Source organism: Triticum urartu, chromosome 6A (assembly GCF_056163025.1).
Source record: "Triticum urartu cultivar PI428250 chromosome 6A, HENAU_Tu73, whole genome shotgun sequence".
Classification (NCBI taxonomy): domain Eukaryota; kingdom Viridiplantae; phylum Streptophyta; class Magnoliopsida; order Poales; family Poaceae; genus Triticum; species Triticum urartu.
Window position 1 is genome coordinate 115,076,516 of NC_141878.1, and position 10,926 is coordinate 115,087,441.

The 10,926-nt window shown below is 43.7% G+C and overlaps 1 protein-coding gene across 1 annotated transcript; it reads left to right on the forward strand.

Annotated features, from left to right (window-relative positions):
• The first annotated feature begins 9,575 nt into the window (after positions 1-9,575).
• On the forward strand, positions 9,576-10,664 carry LOC147964371 (uncharacterized). The gene has a single exon (XM_087529947.1). It carries the CDS (start codon positions 9,576-9,578, stop codon positions 10,662-10,664), a length of 1,089 nt encoding a protein of 362 aa, XP_087386073.1.
• The last annotated feature ends 262 nt before the right edge of the window (positions 10,665-10,926 follow it).

Below are 10,926 nucleotides of genomic sequence, written 5' to 3' on the forward strand. Positions count from 1 at the left end.
GGCGGCGACGGGGACGGAGACGGGCGGTGACGACGGGGATGGGGACGGGGAGGCGATGATGGGGACGGGGATGGGCCGGGCGGGGACGACGGGAGGACGGGAGGACGGGGCACGGCGCGGCGCCGGGGACGGGGACGGGTCGGGCGGGGACGACGGGAGGATGGGGCGGGGCACGGCGACGGGGCGCGGCGCGGCGATGGGGCGGGCGGCGACGGGGCGCGGCGCGGCAACGGGGACGGGTCGGGCGGCGACGAGGGGCGGCGGCGACGGGGCAGAGGAGAAAGAAGCAGAGGGAGAGATGAGAAACTGAATTTTTTTGAAGTGTTTTCTTATATAGAACCCACCTTTAGTACCGGTTGGAGCCACCAACCGGTACTAAAGGTCTGTTTTGGCCAGGCGAAGCAGCGGGAACCGCACCCCCTTTAGTACCGGGTCGTGGCGCCAACCGGTACTAAAGGCCCCTTTAGTACCGGTTGGAGCCACGACCCGGTACTAAAGGGTGTGCGCTGCCAGGCGAGGGGCGCAGAAGTTTAGTCCCACCTCGCTAGCCGAGGGGCACTCACACCTGCTTATAAGCCCCGCCGCCGCTGCTGTCTCGAGCTCCTCTCTAAAGCAGGCATTCTAGGCCTACCTCTGCTGTGATGCCCTGTTGGGCCTACTGGGCTAGCAGGCCTGCATGCTGGCCCAACTAGAATTTGGGTTTCTAGTCGTATGCAGGCCGCTGTGGCCCAGTAGGTGGTCTTTTTTTCAATTAGTTTTTTTTCTTTTTTTTCTTTTCTGCTTTATTTATTTTGTTTTATTTATTTATAGTTGTTTTTTGCTGTATTTTGAGTTTCTTTGTGAATATTTTTGCTTTAGGTACAAAAAATTATAAACTTTCTGTTAGTGCCGGTAGTTTTCAAATTTGAATAGTTTAAATTTTGAATTATTTGAATTTTGTGTGAATCACTAGTTTGTGAATAACTTAACTTTGAAAATAGATTTTTCAGTGATTCTTTTTTCTTATGTTTAATATTAGTGTGTTTTATCATTATATTCAATTTGGTAATGCTTAGGTTATTTAAAAAATGAAATGCCTTTGTAACGGATGAGTTTTTGTCTAAAACCCTGATACTTCGAAAGAGATTGTCCATTTTGTACACAAAGTGCATCCAGTTTTTGCGGTAACCCTCTCTACTTTTTTGCACATGCTATGTGGGTGAAATTATTATACCATGCCAACTTTCAATCTTTTCTGAGTTCATTTGAAATGCTTTTCAATTTCAGGGTCATATAGCTGAAAAAATCAGTAAATGCATGAAAATATTTGTTTGCACATAAAATTTCTTCGCGTTTCAAATGCCAAAACACATAACTACCCTAACTATTACAGAGATTCCCTCCTGGGTGTGAAACACAGAAGAAAGTGATGATAGTGAAGCCGATCACATCCCAGATCTTTGGGTGTGAAACTTTTTCTTCGCGTGTGTCCCTTTGCGCCGTAGCCATGGAAAATCTTCATCATTTAACTAGATGCTCGGGTCAATATTCACTATGAATGGAGCAATTTCATCAAACTTTTCATAATCTTTTGACATGTCTGTCTTGTCATCCACTCCCACGATGTTTCTCTTCCCAGAAAGAACTATGTGGCGCTTTGGCTCATCGTATGATGCATTCGCTTCCTTATCTTTTCTTTTTCTCGGCTTGGTAGGCATATCCTTCACATAGAAAATCTGTGCCACATCATTAGCTAGGACGAATGGTTCGTCTGCATACGCAAGATTGTTGAGATCCACTGTTGTCATTCCTACTGCGGGTCTTCCGTTACCCCGCCTCGTGTCATATTGACCCATTTGCACCAAAATAAAGGGACCTTCAAACCACGTCCACAGTCAAGTTCTCATATCTCCTCTATGTAACCATAATATGTTTCCTTTCCCGTCTTGGTTGTTGCATCAAAGCGGACACCACTATTTTGGTTGGTGCTCTTCTTATCTTGGGCGATCGTGTAAAATGTATTACCATTTATCTCGTACCCTTTGAAAGTCATTATATTCAAAGATGGTAACTGGGACAACGAGTACAGGTCATCTTCAATAGAAGCGTCATGCATGGTGCGTGTCTGCAACCAACCGGCGAAACTCCTGGTTTGTTCACATGTAATCCAGTCATCAGACCGCTCCGGGTGTTTGGAGCATAGAAAATTCTTGTGTTCGTCCATATACGGAGCCACCAAGGCGGAATTCTGTAGAACTGTGTAGTGTGCTTCAGTTAGAGAATGTCCGTCCATACATGTTATTTGATCCCCTCCTAGCGTGCCTTTTCCATCCAGTCTGCCCTTATGTCGCGATTTAGGAACACCAATCGGCTTAAGGTCAGGAATAAAGTCAATACAAAACTCAATGACCTCCTCATTTTCATGGCCCTTGGAGATGCTTCCTTCTAGCCTAGCACGGTTATGAACATATTTCTTTAAGACTCCCATGAACCTCTCAAAGGGGAACATATTGTGTAGAAATACAGGACCCAAAACGTTAATCTCTTCGCATAGGTGAACTAGGACGTGCATCATGATGTTGAAGAAGGATGGTGGGAACACCAACTCGAAACTGACAAGACATTGCACCAAATCATTCTCTAACCTTGGTATGATTTCTAGATCGATTACCTTCTGAGAGATTGCATTGAGGAATGCACATAGCTTCACAATGGCTAATCGAACGTTTTCCGGTAGAAGCCCCCTCAATGCAACCGGAAGTAGTTGCGTCATAATCACATGACAGTCATGAGACTTTAGGTTCTGGAACTTTTTCTCTGCCATGTTTATTATTCCCTTTATATTCGACGAGAAGCCAGATGGTACCTTAATACTGAGCAGGCATTCAAAAAAGATTTCCTTCTCTTCTTTGGTAAGAGTGTAGCTGCCATGACCCTGATGTATGCCTTCTTTTCCATGCATACGTTGCTGGTCCTCCTGTGCCTCAGGTGTACCTTTTGTCTTCCCATACACGCCCAAGAAGCCAAGCAGGGTCACGCAAAGATTCTTCGTCACGTGCATCACGTCGATTGCGGAGCGGACCTCTAGGTCTTTCCAATAGGGCAGGTCCCAAAATATAGATTTCTTCTTCCACATGGGTGCGCGTCCATCAGCGTCATTCGGAACAGTTTGTCCGCCAGGACCCTTTCCAAAGACTACCTTCAAATCCTTGACCATATCATGTACATCAGCACCAGTACGGTGGCGAAGCTTTGTCCGGTGATCCGCCTCACCTTTGAAATGCTTGCCTTTCTTTCTTACGGCATGCCTGCTCGAAAGAAATTGATGATGTCCCAGGTACACATTCTTCTTACAATTAGCCAAATATATATTGTCCGTATCGTCCAAACAGTGCGTGCATGCGCGGTATCCCTTGTTTGTCTGTCCTGAAAGGTTACTAAGAGCAGGCCCATCATTGATGGTCACGAACAGCAACGCCTTTAGGTCAAATTCTTCCACCATGTGCTCATCCCACGCACGTACACCTGTTCCATTCCACAGTTGTAAGAGTTCTTCAACTAATGGCCTTAGGTACACATCAATATCGTTGCCGGGGTGCTTAGGGCCTTGGATGAGCACTGGCATCATAATGAACTTCCGCTTCATGCACAACCAAGGAGGAAGGTTATACAAACATAGAGTCACAGGCCAGGTGCTATGGTTGCTGCTCTGCTCCCCAAAAGGATTAATGCCATCTGCACTTAGACCAACCATACGTTCCTTGTGTCATCTGCAAACTCCTTCCCGTACTTTCTCTTGATTTTTCTCCACTGCGACCCGTCAACGGGTACTCTCAACTTTCCGTCTTTCTTACGGTCTTCTCTGTGCCATTGCATCGCCTTGGCATGCTGTTTGTTTTGGAACAAATGTTTCAACTGTGGTATTATAGGAGCATACTACATCACCTTGGCAGGAATTTTCTTCCTGGGCCGCTCGCCCTCGACATCACCAGGGTCATCGCGGCTGATCTTATAGCGCAATGCACCGCATACCGGGCAAGCGTTCAAATCCTCGTACTCACCGCGGTAGAGGATGCAATCATTAGGGCATGCATGTATCTTCTGCACCTCTAACCCTAGAGGGCATACAGCCTTCTTTGCTTCATACGTACTCTCGGGCAATTCGTTGTCCTTTGGAAGCATATTCTTTATCATTACCAGCAACTTTCCAAATCCCTTGTCAGATACACCATTCTCTGCCTTCCATTGCAGCAATTCCAGTGTGGTGCCCAGCTTTTTCTTGTCACCTACGCAATTTGGGTACAACAATTTTTTGTGATCCTCTAACATGCGCTGCAACTTATTCTTCTCCAAATCACTTGCGCAGTTTCTCTTTGCATCGGCAATGGCCCGACCTAGATCATCAACGGGCTCATCTGATGCCTCTTCTTCAGCTTCTTCCCGCATTGTCGGCTCAGCTTCTTCCCGCATTACCGGCTCAGCTTCTTCCCCCATTGTTGTATCATTGTATTCAGGGAACCCATCATGGCCAGGATAGCTGTCGTCATCCTCTTCTTCTTCATTGTCTTCCATCATAACCCATCTTTCTCCGTGCTTGGTCCAAACATTATAGCAGGGCATGAAACCGGACTTAAACAGGTGGACGTGAATGGTTCTTGACTTAGAGTAATTGTTATCATTCTTACATCCAACACATGGACAAGGCATAAAACCATCCGCCCGCTTGTTTGCCTCAGCCGCAAGCAGAAAAGTTTGCACGCCATTAATGAACTCAGGAGAGCATCGGTCATCGTACATCCATTGTCGGCTCATCTTCATTACACAACACCGAAAAAGACCAAATTAATACAAGTTCATACATAAAGTTCATACAACACTTAAATGCAACAAACAAATAACTCTCTAGCTAAAGAATTTAAATGTAACAACAAATGCGATCAAGATCGCAACTAAGGTAACAATTGATCCAACAGCATAATGATACCAAGCCTCACTATGAATGGCATGTTTTCTAATCTTTCTAATCTTCAAGCGCATTTTCTCTATCTTAATCTTGTGATCATCGACGACATCGGCAACATGCAACTCCAATTCCGTCTTCTCCCCTCGGTTCTTTTCAATTTTTCCTTCAAATCCTCGTTTTCTCTTTCAACTAAATTTAACCTCTCGACAATAGGGTTGGTTGGAATTTCCGGTTCAACTACCTCCTACATACAAATATCTATGTCAACTTGATGGGCATAATTTGTCATAAACACGAAATGCAACAAATAGTTTTAAAAGAGAATATACCACATCCGAATCATAACCCGGACGAAGGCCGACGGGGACGGATATCAAAACCATGGCACTATGTATAACAAACAACGTATGGGTAAGATAATTATACGAGTAACTATATATCCAAATCACACAAACATCAATTTTTTATATAAATCATTCATGAACAAGAGGCTCACCACAAGGTGGTGCCGGCGACGGGACGTTGCGGGCGATCGACGGTGGTTACGACGGAGATTTAGAAGGCACTAAGTAAACCACACCTACATATGCAAACTAAGTGTTATTTTTGACCTCAAATTGCATATAAATTAAATACTAGCACATATATATAATTCCTCCCAAATTACTAAACTCAAAAATCAATCACTATATGAAGCATTGCAAGAGCTAATATAGCAATGAGAGATGAAAGGACAAAGTTGCTGACCTTTGTGATCATTTGAATGGATGGGGGCCTTCAAATCTTGACAAATTTTGGGCAAAATGTGTGATGAGCTTGAGAGGAAGAGGGAAAGAACAGAGAGGAGAGGGGAAAGGGGAAGAACAAAGCGAGCTCGGGTGGACGAAGGGTGTATGTAGGACGACCTTTAGTACCGGTTCGTGATACGACCCGGTACTAAAGGTGCTGGAGGGGCCCCGGACTGACAACATCCTTCCACCACTCACTTTAGTACCGGTTCGTGGCACGAACCGGTGCTAAAGATTCGCCATGAACTGGTACTAATGATGTCCGCCCGCCTAGCCGTTGGAACCGGCACTAATGGACACATTAGTGCCGACTCAAATTCAAACCGGCACTAATGTGCTTCACATTTGACCCTTTTTCTACTAGTGTATATGAAGTGCTACTGGTACACTATATAGGCGTATAGACAACGTGGCGCATCCACTGGCTCGCCGATGGTGATCATGGGGAGTGACGGGGCAAACGCAGCCAGAAGTAGTAGAGAGGAGTTCGCACAAGGTGGCTACCCAGGTTTGAACCCTCGTCATGAGGTAATATCCTACATCATGCTTTGTGATTTGTATTCATGGTGCTTAAATAGTACTTTTCGTTCAGTAAATTGCCATTACAAAAGTATTTAATTCTCAATATAGTGGCACATAAAGAGTCTGGATTCTCGAGGAGACGCCAATCCTGTGTTCCAGCATCGCCACGTTGAAATAGGGAATACCACGAAAGTCCATCCCTACTTGATTCTTTGGACATCCACTTTCCACCAAGCCACCCAATCTATCCTCCTCTCGCCCTCGTCCCCCACCAAAAATGCGACATCGCATCAATAATTCCTTTGCATATCATTTTTAGAAAATTTTAAAGACCGACATAGCATAGGTGGGGATAGTTTGAACAACATACTTAAGAAGAATTTCCTTCCCTCCAATAAATAATATTTTTTCCCTTCCTACCATCGATTTTCAATAATATGATCAATCAAATTATCCAACCCAACATTAAGTATGTGTCACCAAGGGCCAGGGTCAATATATTCAAAGTATTACAGATTTGTTCTCTAACCTTGATGCTTGTATTGGACTAAAAAGATACTAAGGCTCTGTTTGGAATAAATGCCTTATTCAAACCTCAGTATTTTGATACTACGGTTTTTTATACCAATGAATACGGTAGTTTATAAGATTGACAATCTTTATAAGTATTGCGGAAACAGTGGTATGTTTGGCAATCAAAAGTATACAGTGTTGCAATAGGCCAACACTACACAAGGCCTTTGTTGTGTTTCTCAAATTTTAGAAAAGAGGTCCCAACCTCTTCTTTTAATACTGCAAAAGAACTACAGTTCCATGGATACTATAGTTTACTAGTAAATGGCACGTGCGGTGCACGTGTATAATTCTAGAATTATTGTGAAATGTCGCATGTTGGGGTGGGGTGGGGGTGAACGGACGGATCAGACGTAAACAGTGAGACAGCTATAGTAGACGTCTACAATATCCAGTCTACAGCACCCCGTGAACAGTAAATCAGGAATAGTCTTTATTGCTACATGACTTGATCTGGGCTGTCCATTTCTGATCAAACGGATGGGTGCCCCCAAGTTACAGCGTGACTCGTTGTGGACAAGTCACCTAATCCGTGTCCAGGGGTGGCCTATGGCAATTAATTGTATTCAATATAATTATATTGTCAGCATTTATTCGGTTATTTTTTCCAAGTATGACCTATACACATGAGAAGGGGTTGTTTTCTCCTGACACACATCTATATAATTTAAACTACGATGAGTAGAGTCACGTACACAAATTAACAGTATTAATCATAATGAAATGGTGTAAACACTTTAATATGTGTGTAATCTTGCTTTTACATATTTTGAAATCCTCAAACATATATAAATTTAATGTGCTCTAAACTGGGCAATGGAAAGAGTACTAAGCTGCAAGGTATTTATCATTACGAATAAATTAATTATTCAACTCAAAAAGAAGAATAAAATAATTATTTCAAGCATTGATTATGTCTTTTTTGGTTGATCAAAATTGTCCAAAAAAATTATTGGTAAACAAAAGAAAAAAACCGGGTAGTACTATTTCTAAAACGAATATGAGAGAAAGTAAAATCTATTCGACCATAACACATACTATCCTGCACCATTGCATGCTTTTTCGCACTCTCTCATCGTGATTATGATGCCTATTTGCTAGCTAGTACCTTTGCTAGTATTACTCTATGCGTAGTGCAATTTTTTCACGAGAGTTCACCAGAAATTTCTGGATAGCGAAGGAAGAATCACGTGCGCGGTATAAATTTCATGCGAGAGTGACAGGCAATAGTGGGATGGGGCCCACAATGAATCCTTGCAATATGGGCCATCAGATTAACATATCCAACGGTGTCAATGTGGCCATGTAGTTCTCTATCACAAGCCACTAAATATGAGTCGTTCGATTAGAAAGATCCAACAGCTTATATGAAGTGCTACTAGTACACTATATAGGAGTATAGATAATACTACAATTTTTTATTAGAGCCAAACACCTGAAAGTATTTAAAACCATAATTTTTAAATAAATTGTAGTATTCTTGAGAATACTTTGCAACCAAGCACACCCTAAACCATCTGCCCGAAAGCGACACAATAGAAATCCAAATTTGACTTCAAAGTGTTAGCATTGTGCATATTAGCCCTCATGAATCATTAGCGAAGAGAAGATTGGTGATTGTGGGGCATCTGCACACACGAATATTTCGTGCATCAATAGAGTAGGCGGATGCTCCATACATACTAGAAACAAATAAGTAGATAAGGGATTTCCCTGTCATAAACCTCGCATGCTTGAAACTCTCACTTTCTTTCATATTAGACCGAGTCCGGTATTCAATAATGGATACACATTGTATAATTTAGCCAATTATCAGGAAACTCAGTTTAGCATAATATCCTTCAAAAAAGACCACTCAACCCTATCATAAGCTTTATGCATGTCGAGGTTGATAGCGCACAAACCCTCCCTTCCCTCTTTTTATTTTTAACACAGTATAGACACAGATGCTCATATATATGCACATACACTCACCTCTATAAACGCACACATGCACATCCTACCCATATGAGTACTTCCGAGAGACTGAGACAACACATCATCTTGAGATTGACGAAGTCGCTACGTTGTAAACACTCTTTACACCAAATCATTGTCGAAGTTTTAAAAATTATTGTTGCTAATCATTCTTCCCGAGACACATTTTTTAAATGAGAGACACACAGTTCTAATACTCCCTCCGTAAAATAATATAAAAGCGTTTAGATCACTTTTAACAAGATGCGCTGATACCTAATCCTATGGTTCCGGAGGGGACCGTTCCAGCGCTCTGGCCGGTCGACCGGTGCCGAGTAGCGCTCCTGCGCCCACCGATATATGAACCGTCTCGGTCCAGACCAGGCAGATCAGCGGTGAGCCCTAGCTCCCCCCTCCACCCCTACCCGCTGCCGTCTTGCCGAAGGGCGAGCGTGGCATGTGATACGCGACGCCCAGCTCTGCTCGGCTCCGGGGCTGACGGCGGACGCGTCTCGGCACCTAGGTGCGTCTCTCTCTCCCTCTCTCTCTAGCAAAATGGGTTGTGATTGTGGCCGAAAGGATTAGCCCTATGCGTAGCCGCTGTTTTGATTCACCAAGACGACGCAAACCCTAATTTGGTCACGGTTTAGCGGTCACCCCTCAGACGATCTGATGTGTACACAAGCAGCTCTATTTCTTGATCCATCCTCGTGCCTTGTAGTAGTACGTTTGTTATGAATTAGTAGAGTGTTTCACCTGCTGTTTGCTCACACGGCCGAGCTGAACTCGCAGGTATGTCTACTTCCCGATCTGCAGAAGAAACCTCCCAGGTGGCAATTGCTTTTTTCGAGAGGGCAAATAAGACTGTCAGTACTATGAAAGACATACCTTCCATTGTGAATCCTGATATTTTCGGCAACATTGGTGACGACGCCCCATTATCCTTTAGGAGGGCTGGTGAAGAACATGGGCCCAGGTTATCCTTCAAGAGGGCAAGTACCTCCGTACTGAAGAACAGGCGCTCATTTGTGAGTCCTGATACTTTCGGCAACATTGGTGACAATGCCCCATTATCCGTCAGGAGGGCTGGCGAAGAACATGGGCCCTGGTTATCCTTCAAGAGGGCAAGTACCTCTGTACTGAAGAACAAACGCTCATTTGTGAATCCTAATATTTTCGGCAACATTGGTGACAATGCCCCATTATCCTTTAGGAGGGATGGTGAAGAACATGGGCCCGGGTTATCCTTCGAGAGGGCAATTACCTCTCTCAAGAATAGGCGCTCGTTTGTGAATCCTAATATTTATGCCCCATTATCCTTCACGAAGGCTGGTGAAGAACATGGGCCCTTGTTATCCTTCAAGAGGGCAAGTACCTCTGTGCAGGACCGGCCCTCGGTTGTGAATCCTACTTTGTTTGACAATGATGATGTCAAGGCCCCATTATCCTTCAGGAGGGCAACTACCTCCGTGAAGAACACGGCCTCGGTTACAAATCCTGTTATTGACAATGATGATGACGAGGCCCCAGTACTTTCTTTCGAGCAAAAAAGTGAAGATCATGCAAAATCAAGGAGTGGAAATGGTGGATCACAAGGTGGAAGACCCAAGAAGAAATATAAGGGAACCACATCGATACCAAGCACTGAAGAAACCATGGAACACAAAGCGTCAAATCAAGGACAACAATACTCAATCTCAAGGTGCATGGAGGTGTTGCATGGCATGGATGATGTATCCGACGAGATCAAGGTCCTTGCCTCCGATGTTTTGAAGGATGCATCAAGTCGAGAGTTTTTTCTATGCTATGAACCAAGACTCCGTGGTTTGTGGTCGAAGAAGGAAGTGGCTAAACTTGGCACTCAGTTGCCTCCATGTAAGTGATGTTGTCTTTGCCTTCAACTCTATTTCTTCTTGCTAGCCGATGGCTATGTGTGAATGCTTGACTGAATCTGGATATTAATTTGTACCAATGTATCAAATACCATCTTATATATATGCACAACTTGGTGAAAATAGAGGTTTTCTGAATATGTAGTGTATACATGCTTGTTTTATGTGGATGTGCTATGATTAATTTTATTGTATTTCCTTTAACAATTGGAAGTTTCCATCATACGTGCTAGTCCTATTAATTAATTTATCT